This window comes from Ptychodera flava, chromosome 9, assembly GCF_041260155.1.
Source record: "Ptychodera flava strain L36383 chromosome 9, AS_Pfla_20210202, whole genome shotgun sequence".
NCBI classification, from domain to species: domain Eukaryota; kingdom Metazoa; phylum Hemichordata; class Enteropneusta; family Ptychoderidae; genus Ptychodera; species Ptychodera flava.
The window spans coordinates 21,661,091-21,679,834 of NC_091936.1; the positions used below are offsets into that span (position 1 = coordinate 21,661,091).

General features: G+C 36.8%; 1 protein-coding gene across 39 annotated transcripts in view; it reads left to right on the forward strand.

Annotated features, from left to right (window-relative positions):
* Positions 1–18,744, forward strand: part of LOC139140349 (vinculin-like) — an 81,802-nt gene that overhangs the window by 51,644 nt on the left and 11,414 nt on the right. For all 39 annotated transcript variants that reach the window (XM_070709515.1, XM_070709517.1, XM_070709520.1 and 36 more), the window contains one exon: positions 9,118–9,233. In XM_070709515.1, coding sequence (XP_070565616.1) covers positions 9,118–9,233 — 116 coding nt within the window. The remainder of the gene's footprint in view (positions 1–9,117; positions 9,234–18,744) is intronic.

An 18,744-nucleotide genomic window follows, 5' to 3' on the forward strand; every position in this document is an offset into this window, starting at 1 on the left:
ACTGTGACATTTATGACTAAAGGGACAACATCCTTCATTCATAGACAGTCCCTCGTGGGTGGAGGGACAGTTATTCATACAATTTTTTTAAAAGTAATTTGTTACTAGCAGCAATCTGAGATTAGTTGCCTTTTCCCTGGAGTGATAGTGTTGTATTGTTGTATGAACAGATAGTGTATCATTTATTGACATTAACCCTGCTCACACCCCGGTTCCCTGTGAGCAGGTCTACTATCACCATTGATAACAATGGATTTGGGCCGAACCATGGAGGTGAAAGGGTTTAAAGTCAGTGCAGGTCAAAGATACCAAGTTAATCAGTGGAAACATGCTGTGTCAAAACTGGACAGTTGCTGATCATCAAAAGACAGTAGAAATTGAATTTTACTTGAAACATTTTAGACAAAACAGGAATTCTTCTTTCTCAAGCCATTACAATCAAATCATTTTTTTTCTCCTTCACCTGCTGACAAATATTTTTCCAAAAGTAATCCACCCCCAGAAATCAAATGGTTCTCCCCTTACAAAGAAAACTTTTATACTTTGTAAATGTTTTCATGGAGAGGTATCAAAGTATTTCTCCGTGTACTTTGGTATACAGTATCAGCCTATGAAACATGATTTTTTTCACTTTTTTCCTCTTATGAGAGGTGCAGACTTCTAGAAACCATACCACATGATTTCATTTTTGTGAATTTACACATTGAAGAAAACCTGTGTACCATTGCAGGAACTGGTGTACATTCAACAATACCCAATATAATCACAAGCTAGAACTACAGGGTCTCTATATGGCAGCATGACAAGTTTCCCAGCAATCTATCGTTTTAGGCAATTTGCTGTACTAATATTGTAGAAAGTAGGCTATCTATTGCACTCCTTTGACCAAAAAATATCTTATAACAGTAAAACAATTGATAAACATGCACAACCACATAAAACACTCTTTTTTGTGTGTTTGTCTGCCACATAGTCACTTGTTATTTTGTATTGCCAATACGATTATGTGTTTTGCATACACTGTATTCAATCTCTGGCCATAAAGTTGATTGCGTTTTCCTAGAGATGGAATAGGTGAGCTCTTCCCGGTCAGTTTGGTTTCCTGTTTCTTTGTTGCTCTTCAATGCCGTGGCCTTGGTTCTGTCCTTGAAATCTACCCATCATTTAGATGCTATCGATGATATCCTTCAACTCCTTCAGGAAGAGTTCTTTTATCACAGTTTCCCACATGCCGACACAGTTTGTCCCCCGAGTGGACAAATTACACATTTTCTAGAGTGAGTATTTAAGTTCATAAGGTTTTGAACCATCCATCTTTCCCATGGAAATATTTTGATTTCAAACTGATGGGAGAAGACTATTAACAAAATGCTGTCATCAGCGGTTGTAGTCACTACGGTGATCTCTTACCATCAGTTCATGTTTACTGTATCTTAAAATTATTTACTTTCGTCAAACTGAAATTAAATCAGCAAGACAGCTGTGAAAGACAGGATGATGTTATTGATTGATAATGGATATTAACTGATTATATATTTTATTTTTTTTATCAGTTTACTTAGTTCATATTTTATTTTTCATCTCTCGCAAGTCACCGGGAATCTGTATATTTTTGCAATCAACAATGGATAAATATCCCCAAAATATTGTATGAGGCAACTTTTGTGTAAATCTTCCTTCTATATTTTTCAAGAGTCATGAATTACTAAGTGGTGTTGTTTCTTTGTGCTTGCAAGAAATAGGACGCCAGTGTGATTCTGTTCATTTCATTTCATTTCAGCCATTGATTAGTTTCTGTAAACAGACCTTGGGATGAGTTGACTCATTATCATACTCTGATCGTGTTATGCAAGTGAAAAAAGATGCCTCTGTTGATTTAGTTTCATGGTCAGTTCATCCACGAGGCATCAGGCTTTGCATTTGGCTGCTGTCATGCCACAACTATGATATGCGACAGATCACACCTGTATCACACGTCAATGAAAGTTAAGGTAGTACACGCCTCGAAAGTGAAAGACTTAAACTTTTGCAGAAACTTTCCTGGATGAAACCTTCAACCATTCTCATATCAAATATTTGAAATTCAAAATGGCCGCCATCCCTCTGTTAACTCTATGGGGAAAAATAAAATTTCAAGTTTCGAAAAAGCTAAGATGGTTGAAATTTTTGTTACTTCAATAGTTTTAAAATTAACCCCAATGAGTAGAAAAGAATTGTAAAAATTTTGACTCCAAATTAATATCTGTCCCTGAGGTGCATTGGATCTACCTTAAACTATGTTAACCTTGTCTTCCGGCACCAGTATTTTACGCTCCTAATCCAATCATTTTGGAGGATTTTCAATTTCATTCTGATGAGTTTGTTCAGGTGCATTTGTCTATCATACAACAACAGTGCATTAAAGGTTAAGCAGACTTGATGGTTTTTTAGCTACTATAGACTATAGTCATAGAAGCTATTGGATGGGTATCCGTCCTGCGTCCGTCGTCAGTCTGTATGTATGTATGTATGTATGTATGTATCATAATTGTATGTCCATTTGTGAGGCGTCCGTCCACTCAAATATATTAAGAACTGCAGTATCTACTGATTTGATATTTGTTGTGTAGATGAAAAATATGATTTTGAGAAACACTTTTTTTATTTTTTGATGTTGTTGAAAATACACAAATTAGCGTCAAAAAAGCCGTTTTGGTAAAAAATCTTCTTCATAACCGCTGGTCAGAAAGCTTTGTTATTGGTATACAGGTCCCTTGGCATAACCCAACTTAGATTTGTTCAAATTGTGATGAAATATGCAAATCTGTATTTTTAAGGAATTTTTTGTCATTTTTGGTCAAAACTTTATTTCATCAAAAGCACTCGTCTGACAGCTTTGATATTTAGTATACAGATTCCTACAGATAAACTTAATATGATGTATCGAATATATGACAAAGTTTGCAATTTTGTATTTTTGGTGCCATTTTTCCTATTTTTGGTCAAAAAAATGTGTTTCTAAAAACTGCTTGTCTGATTCCTTTGATATTTGGTATACAGGTTCCTAGGAGTTGTCATAGTGTGATATATTAAAATTTAATGAAATCTTTCATTTTTGTATTTTTGGGTAATTTTTTGCTATTTTTGGTCAAAATATTTCTTTCTTAAAATCTACTCGTCTAATAGTTTTGATGTTTTGGTAGATATGTTCTTAGGAATGATCGTAATGTGGTATATTCAAATCATGATGAACTATTCAATTGTGTATTTTGGCAGCTATTTTTACCATTTTTCTTCAAGCAATCTTGAAATGAGCAATCAAGATATCCACCTTCTTCATCAATAGATGTGTCACAAAAAGTTATTCTCTACATAACACAGCAGAGCTCTGTGAACTGTTGGGTCGCCTGTTTTTTTCAAAACCGCTGGTCAGACAGCTTTTAATATTTGGTTTACAGGTCCTGAGGATGACCTCAGTGAGATAATTTCATACAGTCAGGAATACTTAATTTTGTATCCATGTCTATAGTAGCTTCAGGAACTTTGGCCCCTATGTTTATGGTATTCTGTCTGTGTTGTTTCTGCAAAACAAAGCTGAAAGTGTGATCATCAAGGTTTGAGGGAAATTGTTAAAAAAACTGAACCACTTTGAAGGTGCATGTTTTAGCTCTTCCTCCAGCCATACATCACGGTGCGTCAACGATCAGGATTAGCAATGAACCCTGGCATTTTTAAAGTAAATCACATGGGCTTTTAGCTTCAAACGGAATTCAATTAGCTATACTTTTTATGTAAAATATTGTCGGCGAGATTTAGCCATTGAAAAGGTCAGCAAGAGGGAATGTTCTTAAAGACGACATGAATCAATACTTAATGTGGTCTACAGAGTGCTAAGTGCTGTATTAACCATCCTTAAATGATAGTTATTGTCTTGAGAGACTTTGAGGCATTCTTCGTAATTGCACTCCGGTAGATGAGACGTTTTCCAAGTTTATTAACCCCTTTCAACATACACAATTGAGAGTAACTTCTTTCCTTCTCTTGCCGATGAGGGTTGCACTACTTAATTCTACCTGTGTTATATTATCCAAGGCCAGACTGCACAAATCTGGGTTTATTGATTTTACTCGCCGAGTTACAGGGAATTTCAATCTAGTTTTTATCACAACCTGATGTTTTATTGCATACGGCATTGCATTGGAGATCACATGATTTGCACTTTTAAAATGTAAAAAGGTTCCACAAACTGAGTCGGACAAATATGCACACAGGAATTGCAACAGTAAATTTGGGACTGTTACAGTCTTTCACAGTACGTGTAAAATACATGAGCCCAGAATTGCCGTCTAAATGGGCTTGCTGCGCCATAAAATGTTGCATTCTGAATACCTGCACAGTGTCCTGTTGGAAACAGAGGCAAAGGAAGTCATGTTTACGGCAGTATAGACAAATACACATGGATAAGGGGTCATGGATGATTAAAACACTTGCACTGTAAACGTAACTTCTGTGTTTAGGAGGGAGGGGGTTTGGCTGTATTTCGATACCGTGCACAAAAATCACACTACAAGTTTTCATATCTCTCTACACGTTTTCATGTATCACAAAATATTTAAATAATAACACATGAGAGCGAGGGCAATATCACGATTTATTGCCTGTCCAAGGGATGGTGGTCATGATCGAAATACTGATGATGCCCGAGCCGTAGGCGAGGGCATCATCAGTATTTCGATCATGACCACCAGCCCGAGGGCAGGCAAAAATCGTGATATTGCCCTAGCTCTCATGTGTTATTATTTTTATTACATCGAACAAGCAAACATGCAAAGACACAAAAATGCAAGACTTCTTCGAGTACAGTTCGCCTTTCTGAGTCCGGACCTCAGCATAAAATGTTGTCAGTGCCGAGTCTAGGGTTGCCGCTGAAAGTTTGCCGATCTCCTCGGTGGCGTATCCAAATTTGTTGCTTGCATAGTCGCTGAACACAGAAATTGCATTCCTTGTTGCCATTTTCGTTCGTTTGCTGTTTACTTGCATCAAAATATCATCTAACTGTGCCGGTGACAGCTCTGCATGACGTTTCGCAGCCATAGTTGCCGACTGCAAGTACAAGCGAACGACAATTTGTTATGCGCAGAAAGGATGCGCAGTAAGTAAAATGACGTCATCCATGTAATATCAAATGCAGAGGGCATCATCAAGTTCGCAGAGGGCATCATCAAGTTCGCAGAGGGCATCATCACGTTCTTTTACATGTCACGTGAGTGGTGTTTAACCAATGGCAGTGCAAGCTGAATGAGTGAGGTGTAATAATGTGCTATATTGTTTGGCGCGTACCAGGCCAGTACGGCACCAGCACTCACCGGCATTCTTTTGACAACGATACATGTGAATCAATGCACTAGTAAAAAAAAACGTATCAATCAATTTGGATACACTGTTTCATTTCATTCTATTGGTTGCATCATTGTTGAGTTGGCACTGAACAGAGATCGATTTTAGAGGGGGTATGTTGGGGGGGGGCATGGGGGGGCGGGGGGGTGGTAGCATATGCGTGATTTCATAGCGACGTAATTACCAATTGTTGGTATAGGTTCAGGTGCACACATTTGTGCACGTTTATTGCTTTTCAAGGCCTCCGGCCCATAAACAAGGGGGTACAACAAGGTGATGCAGGTGAGAAGTAGACATACAGTGTTAAGTCATACAAGTACAGTAAATACACAAGTTTCTCGTGAAAAAAGAAAAAGAAAATCAGTTCATAGTACTAAAAAAAATCGTACTGAAAACTAAACTATGACATTTCAGTATTTTTCAAAACTGATTCTCTGAGTTTGAAAGCTTTGTATACAAAGTTACATAGTGATAAGATCATTGATGGATCATCGATGGATTGTTGGTATGCAGATACAGAATGAGGCTTGGTTGGATCTTGGTTGGAGGTTGAGGCCAAACAACTTCTTTTGTTTACCGTTTGCATGTTTTAATTATCCACGGCCCCCGAACAGGTTCACTCTGACACACATATGATAGTTTATTTTTGTTTGTTCTGTGGCCCATACAAATTCCGGGTGTCACTTATTGTCAAGGAAAGCTGGCAGGTTCTTGAACACTTTAAGATTTGAGACAGTGTCTTCTAATGGCTACTTTATCACTGACACTTATAGCTTGAAGACACACACAGAAGAGTACATGTCTGTTGTGAGAGATTGGAGCGATATCGAGGGAAAGCCCAATTGAGTGTAACACCTCTGGCAGGGAAGAAGCTTCTCTAGAACGTCTCAAGTCGTCTTAAGACCATCACTAATTTGGATGGATTGTTTCCAGTTTTAAGGCAAAGTGTGTATATTGCAAGGATATAGCAGGATCTAATTTTGCAGATTCACTAAAGAGATAATAATTGGGTTTAGAAGAACACACCAGTACCGGGATGCCACAGGCAGGAGTGATGATAATGTTGAAGAAGTGCTATCTTTGACTTTCTAAGCAAATTGATGATCAAAAAGTGCATATGAAAACATAGATATTTTCCGATGAGAGAACCGAGTAATTCTACATCATGAAAGTGGCATGAAATCTAAATGTGGAACTCCAGGAGGTATAGAAGGAAAATGTCGATCAAAAATTACCACTCTGTAAACTCTACGGTTGACAGACCCCACAGATTTTGACTTCTCCTACTGGAAAATATTCCAAACATTTTACATTTGAATCTTGGATTGCATCACAGAATGACAACCAGTAATATGAGAATCCTGAACAAAGGTTTACAGAAAAAAAATTATAGTGCTGTTTAGTCATCATTTCTTACTGCCCTTGAATTTTCCTTTTCTCTGAACTCATTTATGAATTTTCTTTTATCTCTGAAGTCATTTAGTCTGACCTTGAAGTTTAACAAAGCAGAATATTCAAACTCTGAAAATATAAGGATGTTAATAACATTTCTGATAATAGAAAATAGGTCGGCATCAGTCCTAATAACAAACCATATCTGAGCACAATCAGCCATTCATGATTGTAGCCAAAATATGCTAACAATTGAACAGAACATCTTATCAAGTAAGACATTATTCCAGGATTGTGGAAAACTAGTGACTACAGAAAGAAATAGCCAAACATGGAAACATTTCACTGGAAAATGTTTTGCTTCTCCAGAATTTGTTTCATATTTCATTCATATTATTCTGTTTTGCTATTACTGAGGAAAGCCCATGATGTAGATCTACCTGAGATTTTATTCAATGCAGTAGTTTCAATGCAGATCGGCGTAAATTGCCTTGACATGTAGAAAAGCAGTACTCGTTGCAGTTCAAATCAGCTGGGACTTGCAAGGCAACTGAGAAGCTTCTGGAGTTCAAAGAGACTCAGAAACAATGCCTTCCTCTCAACAGAGTTCAGTAAAACCACATATTGCTTTTTTCCCGATGATCATCGCCACTTTTGCAGGAAATTCCCTCGGGAAGGGAGTGTATATTGAAAAACACTTCATTTGTGAGCTGTATTACCTTCAATGCTTTTTACAGCCGATTGTTATCGGATTTCTCACGTGTGCTGTATATCTACGTCAACATATTGGCCTTTTGGTGATGTATCACCAGCTCCATCGAAGTGTTCACTTCTTGCAAAGTTACGAGGTGAAAAAATTCACTCCCTTGTGGCAAGCTATCACAGGAGCGATCAAGATGCACATTTCTTCCATCTTCGGCTGCTGCACATAAGAATTTGCTAGACGCGTGGGCGTAAACCGCAGCAATTTTTTTTTTACTGGGTATGAAAAGAGACTTTATAATTTTGTCTTTTAAAGAGTAAATGAACAAAAGCTGAGACTGGCCCAAACAAATTAGGAAAAGCAAAATGTAGCCCATTGTGGATAAAGTATTCAAAATTATCAATTAATAATGCAGATGGAATTTGTAAGCTCAGCATGAATGTACCGACACAGTGAAGCTTGGTCAGAGGAATTAGGTCAAGTACTTATGACAGCTAGCAATTATTAGAATTTGTTCGACTACAATAAATTCCATTACTGATTAATACTACTCACAGGATAATTTGATATGACTGAACAGAATTCCAACCAAACGTTAGCTATGAGAAATAGATATAATAGCAAATGTTGTGAGACAGGGCAGTTGGTGCCCCCCGTGTTTGCTGTGCTTTGCTCCGGACACATTAAAATTGATACATAGGTATGATGAAGGACGTTTTCTTTTGGTGTCAAGGGTCAATAAATAAAGAATCAAGTTAATATGAAATATAATAAAGTTAGGAAGAAGAATGTTTGTTGTTACTGCTTTATGATGTTTGTGTCACTGTGTGCCATCTTAAAGGTAAAAAAATGACTTATTGATTGTAGAATATCACAATCTTTGGTATGCTTGAAGTGGTCCTATTGTTGAACTGTATATACAATGAAAATCTGCATAAAAATATATGACTGTTTGCCTCTGAGTGTTTCTAAAAAATGGCTTTTGTGGCTCCCTGTTTTGTGATTCAGTCACTTTATTCATCAGAAATAAGTGTAACACCTTCCCACTGGCAATGGCATCTTCTATTTTCTGAAACTTCCCATATTTATTGGTTCCTAAATCACATACGAATTGTAGGGAAATGACAGTGGAAGGAATTAACCACTTGTTATTCATGCCAAGAAAATATGTGAATTCCACATGATCAAGCTGTAAGTCACCATTTATTATGTGTCTTTCATCTTGTACAGTCAGAGTTTGAGTGATTCGAACTGCTTGCTTGTACAGATTTAGACCACTGTGACAGGTGGCAGGGTAAAAGTGATCTACAAATATTGACTGCTTGCTTCTACATCTGTCGGAATTCAAAGCTGTCTGAGTACTTTAGATATATGCAGTTTTAAAAGGTTCTATTTCATTACATCAAATGACATAGCAATCAAACAAAAAATATAGAAATTATTGATCGAAAACTTAGATGGTACATGTCAATGAAATATGCCATCTGGACAGGATCTTTCTAATGACATAGCAATTAAACAAACATTTTGGAAATTATGGATCAAAAACTTAGATGGTACATGTCAATGAAATACTCTATATGGGCAGGATCCTTTTTGTGGTACTCCCTTCATCTCACTGAAATGCCAGTTTTTTTTTGTTTCAGACTGCTGCCTATTCTCTTCACGTTGAAGCTCAGAAATGGTCCAGCAAGGGTAATGAAATAGTTGCCGCAGCAAAGAAGATGGCTTTGCTCATGGCCAAAATGAGCCAACTTGTCAGGTATGCATTATTAATCAAGAAAGTTCGTTTGTGTGTTCAGGAGACCTATCAAGCATGGTTTTCACAAATGGCATATCAAGGGAGCTAATCCATTTCAAAGAACATGTGTCTCTTGCAGGTCTCAATGACTGGAACGCAGAATTCCTAACGTTCTAGGGACTAATTAATCGCAAGGGCGCCTTGAGCATGCAATGTAGGGGATTCATGGTTACCCCATGTTTCCTTCATACTGAATGATCAATACATGTTGTATTTGGCTAGTGCACTGAATTGTGCTGTTCACCTTATGTGCTATGAAACATTGCTTGTTTCGTGCTTTGTACCAAATGTTAGTGACATCATTTCCCTTTTTTTCAGTGGTTTTTTATCCTATCACATTGCCTCATGTCTGATACACTGAAACAACTACCTGAGCGTTGTCATCAGTGAGGTCAGACTTTCCAAATTGTAAGCAGTTGACTTGCTATGCAGGTATCACAGCTCTTTGGGGAACCTTTTGTCAAGTATTATTGAAGCCATGCTTTGTTTTGGCCAGACTGAAAACGAGAGCGCTGGGAACAATTAGTCAGTCAATCAACCAAGCAATCAAACAGCTTATACATCCTCAAAATCCTGTAAATCGATGATTGATCTTCAGCAAGGTTACAAAAGTCTAATTCATTAGAGTACCGTATTCTGGAACTTGCCAATCTCTGACCTGTCTGAAAGTATCTTGGATAGTTTCCAAATGGTGCTGTGTTGAAACAGCCTTTTAAAGTGAACATGGTGATATTAAATTGCACGTTCTGCATTTGAATTGCGCATTTCAAAATATATAATACAGTCACTGTGGTGTTTCCAATGGTGTGGTAAGGATGGTGTCGATGAGTTGAAAGGAGTAATAGATAGTGTATCTGAGAGTAAGATCACTCAATTGTTAGTAATCTTCACAATATAAGTACAACGTTTTATACAGGTGCATTAGGCTGATATTACTCTTGTGTGAGGTGGTTCCAGCAAGAACATGCAGAGCATACTGATTACAGACTGGCATAACCAACCATTGGCTATGGACTGTGTGTGGTCCAATTTTGCGAAATATGGCACATGGATCTTTTCTTTACACGTTCGTTTGGTATAGTGCTGTATAGATACAATTTTGTGAAGAACCAATTCTTCCTCACAACTGAGGAACTTCACAAAAAGGGAATGGGTGTGGTATTAATTTACTTGATCAGCAAACTTGAAAAGCAGTTTTTTTTTTCACAGTAAAATGACCCTTGTTACTGAGAAAAAAAAAATTGAACACCAATCCTTGGCTAGCTACTATAAAATACATGTACCGGTACCTCACATCAATACTTAAATTAAATGACTATAAAGAAAATGTCAATGCTTACCACCTCCTCCCTTGATGCTCATACTGTAATTACTGTGACACTAATTTTCACAGTTACCTGATAAACACATCCTTGAAGTTCCTTTTGTTCCATTGTCGTTTGTCCAAACTTACAAAAACATTTCTACAAAACCATTTATTGCTTAACGGAATTTTAACTGGGGCCAAAACCCTTATATTGTGACTCAATAAAAGGTGCATATTTCTTGTCCTGCATAAACTGCACTCTTTTTTTATTAGTCCCCACAGACACCATCCGGGGGAACTTATAGGTTTTGTCATGTCCATGCATGCGTCCGTCCGTCCATCCGTCTGTTCGTGCAGATATCTCGAGACGCCTGGAGCAATTTCGTTCAAACTTGGTACAAGGATTATTACTTATGCCATACATATGCACATCGATTTGTTTTACGATCCGATCCAATATGGCCGTCAGGCAGCCATTTTTGTTCTTGTATTGGATGTCGGTGCGTATGTTCACGCAATTTCTCAGTGATGCTAGGAGCGATTCCATTCAAACTTTTACATAGATTACTCTATATGTTATACATATGCACATTGATTTTTGTTTTGATCTGGTCTTCAATGGCTGCGTGGCGGCCATTTTAATTGTTTCCTATATTTGACGACTGTGCGTTCGTTCACGTAAATTTCTCAGCAATGCCTGGCGCGACTGCATTGAAAGTTAGTACATATATTAATCCCTATCACATATATATGCACGCCGATTTTTGTAATGGTTTGATCAAAAATGGCTGTGTGACATCCGTTTTCTTTCCTGTATTTGATATCCATCCACAGGGTCCCCAGGTATGATCCACAGGGGTTCAAGGATGGTATTGATATTAATGCTGTGTCCATGCATAGGGGCTCATGAATGCAGATATCTTAGATATTCCTGTGCCAATTCTTTTTAAACTTGGTACAAGGACACTACACTATGGCATACATATGCAGGTCTATTTATATTGGTGTGGCATGCATAATTAGTTACAGATTTAATGAAACAAATGGTACAAATCTTTAGCACATAGCCCTACAATAGTGTACAAAGACACTTAGCAGTATCATGTTAATTAATTGCTAATTTGCATATTTCGTTCCTTTTCCTAATTAGTGGGCTATCTCCAGAAATACTGTTTTAAATTTTATGAAACGTGGTGCAGATGTTGATCTGTCAGTATTATAATACTATGTGAACACATTAAGGAGTATCATGTCAATTAATTGCTAATTTACATATTTAATGAACTTTCATAATTATTGTCATATGTCTAATAATGCTGCATCAAATTTAATGAAACATGGTACAGATTTTTTCCTTCCAGTAGTCAAATGGCGTGCAAAGATATGTAGCAGATCTCTCCGATCAAGTCTACAAACCACACTTAAAGTTCCACGAACTCGGTTAAAATCATACGGTGACAGATCCTTCTCCTATTCCTCATCAATTCTATGGAACAAACTGCCAGCTCCTCTTCGATCAGCCCCGGACATTCGCACGTTCAGATCTCTGCTTAAGACTCATTTCTTCAAGAGAGCTTACCTGTGACCTAGTGTAAAGCGCCAGTGAACATTGCTGATGGATACTAGGCGCTATATAAATTATTTATCCTATCCTATCTTAGCAGTTTCTTATCAATTAATTGCTTATTTGCATATTTAATGAATTTTGGTAATTAGGCTGATATGTCAAGAAATAGTTCAACAAATTTCATGAAACTTGGTACAGATGTTGAGCTCAAATTGCTTTAACCGTGAAAAAGACATTTATCAGTGTCAAGTTAATTGATTTGTAATTGCAAATGTAATGAACTTTCCTAGTTATAGTGATATATCCACAAATCCTGCGTTAAATTTGATGAAACTTGGGTACAGATTTTGATCTCATAGTGTTGTAAATACAAATCAATGACACTTAGTGGTATCATACATATAAAGAAATTAATTGGTAGTTTGCATTTACATAATGGATTTTTGTTTTTAGGGTGAATGTCCAAAGTACTGCATCAAACTTTATGAAATATGGTACCGGTGATAATCTGTCAGTGTTAGGATAGGATGCAAAAATGTTTGGCAGCATCCTGTCGATTAACTACTAATTGATTCATTTTAATGACCTTTTGTAATTAGTATGGCAGCTTACAGTAGTCCTCTCAGAGGACTTGTAATTAACCCCTTTCCTGCCAGACAGTATCAATTCCCCATCAGCCAAGTCAGTAAAAAGCGGTTTTGAGCCAAAACACGACGTATTTTCACCCACTTGGCTTGGTCTGTTATAGCATCTTTAGTCCAAAAAAATCAAGTTAACGGTATTTATGTTTTCAACAGCTTTCAAATGTACAGTATTGTGTTAAAATACACCATATGGAATATGTTGTGTTTCATTAATTTTAACCATCTAGACCTGCTGGTGAAATATGGACTTGGCAGGAAAAGAGTTAAAGTACCCATTAACAAGTGGGGACTGTGTCATTGTCAATGACTTGTTTTTCTCCAACTTGGCTGACTTAGGTCTGGAGGTGACACTGAGCCAATTTGAAGGGCAGAATCTCAACAAAATTAGCAGTTTATGAGTGTCTGCGAAAATGAAATTGAAAACGAGCGATAAAAATCACAGAAGACAAGTTGTTAAATTCTCGTAGATTGATGAAAAAAGAGTTGAGTCACGTCAAATAAGCCGCCAAGGTCTCATATCAGCCTTGCCTGTCATCCAAAAATGATGACTAATATTATAGTTCCTCCTATTGAAAAAAAGACCTTCCCTTATTACATGTTCCAGCATATAATAAAACACTGCATGTGGTGTCTTTATGTGTTTCAGCTATTTTAAGCTTTGAATAATATAGAATCTTTTTTTAGCATTTTCTTAACCACGACTATACAGGAGCCACTAATTTAAGTTGAATATGAGTTAAGAAATGAGGCTGTTAATAAATCAACAGTACATTATATCGCATGCGATGGTTTATTTGTATTAGCTTTAGTAATAGAAATGTTACAGCTATGAAATGGACTGCTGCTGCAGTATGAATTATGTGTATTTTTCTCGGAATGTTTACCGGCTGCAGAAATTATGAGGAAACTTTGAATGCAGCTGCTAGCAGGGAGATTTATTTTGGAGGCACGGTGGATAATAATAGTGTCAAAAAAGTGAGATATTCAAATTGTCATAGTTTCACGTTTGGCTTTTTGATGCCAACAAGCAAGATAGGGAATGAAATGACATATTTATTTGTAGATTTTACATTCATTTTGATTCTGTCACCAGTCAAAATCAAGAAGCTAGTTATCGTATGACAGTCCAAAGCTACCGCAGCCTACTGTCTCAAGTGATAACGTCATTCAGTTTTTTGAACAGAATGGAGCGTCTTGTAGTGTCTCTTGCACATTATCATCACATCCATCCATTTCAAGTCATCATCAAGCATGTGTCAGTGAAGAAAATGAAATTTTTCCCATCCAAAATCTGAACACATGAAGAAATGGAAGTGAAAACTCACATGCGATTACTAGTGTATTTCTCTAGCAAATTATTAAAGTCCTTGGTACATTGTATGTCTTCAGAAAAATTTAGTCTGAGGGGAAAAACAGGGCAACTCAAAAGTTATTTTATCCTGGCAATGATAAAACCCTTCATTTAATGACCATCCCATGAAAATCAGAAAAGTGTGTACTGACTGAAACAAAGAATTGAGAGGAAAAAAAGAATTTCACAGTAAATGACTCAGAGTGTTTAGTTGTGGCAAATACACATAGGTACACATCCTTCTAAATTTATGAGTGACTGTGGCTTGAAAATTGTAGTTAAACTAATGTCTATAACTGTACTGGTTGACATCATTTAATAGTAAAATATCTCATTCATTTTTGTTATTCGATATTCAATAACCTTGTGTGAACAAAGTTTGAGCTCAATGGATTCGGTTTTTTCAGTTTTTAGCTACTATAGACTATAGTCTATAGAAGCTATTGGGATGGGTATCCGTCCGGCGTCCGTCGTCAGTCTGTATGTATGTATGTATGTATGTATGTATGTATGTCCGTTTGTGAGGCGTCCGTCCACTCAAATATCTTGAGAACCGCAGTACTTACTGATTTGATATTTGTTGTGTAGATGAAAAATATGATTTTGAGAAACTATTTTTTTAATTTTTTGATATTGTTGAAAATAGGCAAATTAATGCCAAAAAAGGTGTTTTTGGTTAAAAATCTTCTTCTTCATAACCGCTGGTCAGACAGCTTTGTTATTTGGTATACAGGTCCCTAGGGATAACCCAACTTAGATTTGTTAAAATTGTGATGAAATATGCAAATGTGTATTTTTAAGGAATTTTTTTGTCATTTTTGGTCAAAGTTTGACTTACATTGTATGTAATTCTTGTACTGTATAAACCCTATCAATTCACCCGGAAAAAAATAATTAATATGATTATAAATAATTGAATTAATCAGGAAATCATCAAAGCCAAAATAATTTGGGTGTGGAATTATCAGAAAGTTCAACTTTTTTTGACAGTTCATAGTGAATTGAGGATTAAAACATGTAAAGGCAACTTTCCTGAATCCCAACTTTGATACATTCTGAACCACCATTTATGTTATCTAAAGAAATTGCTCATAATAGTTTGTCATGATAGGGTGGTCAAATAAATAGAGATAGAGAAAGTTCTAATTTCCATTTATGGTTGACTTGGAAAGGATAAAATAAGATTATTTTTTGAGGAAAAAAATAGAGTGGTCAATTAAAAGAGTGGTCAAAGTGATAGGGTTTTTATGGTAAAGCGGGGCTGTAAGATTCCTCATGTGCTATTTATAGCAATTTTGCAATCTGTGTAAACAGTGCAATGAAGGTGTAACATGATCCATTATAATGCTTTTGATGACCTTGAACTTCTTAAGTTTCAAACATTTGTCTCTTCTGTGTGCTTTCTCTGATTACCTACAGGCTCAACTTATTCAACAGAACTTACGATGTTAATTTGAAAGTTAAAATGTGCTTTGTTAATAGGATTAAAATACTGATATTAAAAGATAAGCAGCTCAGGATTCTTTAAAACCTGACAGATATGCTGTTTTTTATGACATAAATCTTGATTTAAACAAGTCTAGTTTACTCTAATTAGAATGCAATTAACTCTCGTTTATTTGCTATTATAGACTAATATACATGTAGTCTGATGAAATATGCAAATCTGTATTATTACGGAATTTTTTTCCATTTTTGGTCAGGCCATCCTGAAATGAGCTATCAAAGATATCCACCTTCTTCATCAATACATGTGTCACAAAAGGTTATTCTCTACATAACACAGCAGAGCTCTGTCAACTGTTGAGTCGCTTGTTTTTTTAAAACCGCTGGTCAGACAGCTTTAATATTTGGTTTACATGTCCCTAGGATGACCTTAGTGAGATAATTTCATACAGTCAGGAAATACTTAATTTTGTATCCATGTCTATAGTAGCTTCAGGGACTTTGGCCCTATGTTTCTGGTCAAGCTACTTTCAAAAAATGGAGAAACTGATTTATTTGATTTATTTAGCAAGTGATCCAAGCAATCGTGTTTTATGCTTCATTCAAGATTAAATTTTGGAAAATGTTTGCAAATGCTGTGTATGCCCTCCCTGGCCCTCCCCCCCCACCTCTCAAATCTCCTCCTGCCCTTCCTCTACTGTGACCTCAAATCTCTTTTATACAGTAGCTACTAAATTTGACAAAAAACATGAGATAAAGCCACTGTGACAATTGTTACTTTCAATTTTCAATTTAAACAAGTCATATAAGGCCAGTCTGGCCTTTGTATTAATGATAACAATAGTATTAATTTCATCCCAGCTTATGAGAAATTTTTATTATTTTTTTTGATCCAATGCTTTAATCACCAACTGCAGCCTGATTTATACTGTACCAAGCGTGTGATAATTTTATACAACAAAGACTTTAAAGTTGCAATATGGATCAAAATTGTCGATTTTTTTTTCGTAAAACTAAAGCAAATAGACCATACTACGTTAAGTACTCTTCTTAGCTAAGCCTCTTACCAATCCCGACACACAAATACGTTCATTTTGATACGTTGCGGCCGCCTAGAAAAGCTGTTTTGTAAACAAACTTTCAAAACAAAAACATTGGCGTTTTCTGCTGTGCACGTGACAAGTACGACCAAGAGTGATGACGTCGCACTGGAGTGCACGTTGGAGGGGCGATGTTGTTACACTGACAGAACTTGACATACATAATGATAATTCATTGTAAACTTTGCGTTTGCCTAACTTTGATAGCATCACAATGTTTCAGAAATATAATGATATCGATATGATAAAGTACAGCTCCAAAAAGATCGTGTGATTGATTTTTCTCACCCATATACATGTATGTCAGTGCCGCGCCGTGTGCACCTACTGTGTACGTTGGATTGATCGAGCGTCCAGACCACGTACACCGTTCTGGTTGTGTTCACCACGTGCCTGACAGCGTTTCCGCAATCCTCTCCCCGTTGCATGTTGTTATATTTTTCATGTTAAAAGTAGAGGTATCTGCACGCTATATTTATTTGAAAGCTTTGCCCACTTCAGTATCATCCATCACTGCAGAAGTTCGGCAACTGTCTTGCCCCGTCTGATCTTGCATGGCCATGTCGGCGCGTCGATCGACGCGTCGTATATGAGACCATGCCATGACATGTAATGATGGAGACTGCCGTTTTTCTTTGTTTCCGAAAAATGGATATTTGACCTGAAGGATATAGATTATCAATGAATGCTAACAGATCTCAGTTATTTCCGTGAGGGGGGACTATGGCCCGGTTCACATTACAAATCGTGGGGTCCGCACGGCCACGGTGTTGGTAGGTCGGTGTTGCCCGAGGAAACACCGCTGGCTAGCGAAGTTGATCATCACACAGTGGCGACGTTGGTGTTTTCGAGAGAAATGTAGACAGTCGGTGTTTTCGAGAGAAATTGTAGACAGAGTCTGCCTCCTCGTCTTGGTGCAGTAGTCGCGTGTCACTCATTTTCTGGTTCCATCTTTCGATCTGACCAAACAATGTTTATTTTGCCGACATTTTGGCCAATTTCTTCCATTTTTGCAAGGCCGAATCAGTCAGCAGAGACCCAGGGCGCGGGCAGAGACCTGACCGCTTGCCCGTGAAGGCTAGCTAGGCATGTTGACACGATGTTGCAATTTCATAAACGTTACCATGCATCAAATACGCATGCGTACATATTCAAATATAAAAATGACGTTTCAAATTCTGTGCTTTACTCTCGCAAACAGTACGTACCAAAACAGCAATTATTCGGTAATTAAATCAATTTACTCAAATTACAGTCATCCCCGTGTTCCTGTTAATGGTCGAATCTGCAAATGAAATTGTTGTGGATTTTTCTATAAAGTTAAATTTTCGAAATATGAAGGTCAATTCTGATCCATATTGCAACTTTAATTATGGACTGTGTGCAAATTTCTATCATGACAGACTTGATAAGAAGCAGATATGGACGTGCGCATACATAATATACACTGCTACGTTCATATGCAAATGTGGTTGCCATGATAGTATTTCAAACTGCGAGACAATGCCATAAAATCAACATGTTTGATTATAGCCTGTTCGGGTAACTATTAATCATGTCAGTATTTTAGCTCACTCAGTGTATATTTTTTTCAGAGAATATTCAGTATAAAATGAAAAAAAAAATTTTACAACTGCAGTGACATACTTGTTGGGTGCCAAGCAACAGTCTGTCCATTTCATTATGTTAACTTTTGTTTTATGAGTTGACATGTCAGTCATATTGCACACCTGACCAATTAAAATATAGTGACATGTCAGAACACATCTGGTGACCTTGCTTCCAACCCACCAAAGTACACAGAAAAGAACAAAATTTGTTTAATGTGATAAATATTACACAATCCTGATATTTATACCTAATGTATTCAATTTCTGTGAATGAAACTGGTATGTGTTATAAAAGACAGTGTTAGAGATATCCCACAATTCCATCTGCTTTGGACACTGTTAAGGTGTATTCACCTCGAAAGTGAAAGACTTAAACGTTTGCTCAAATTTTCCAAGATGAAGCTTTCATCTATTTTCTTACCAAATCAACTGTAAAAATCGGGTCACC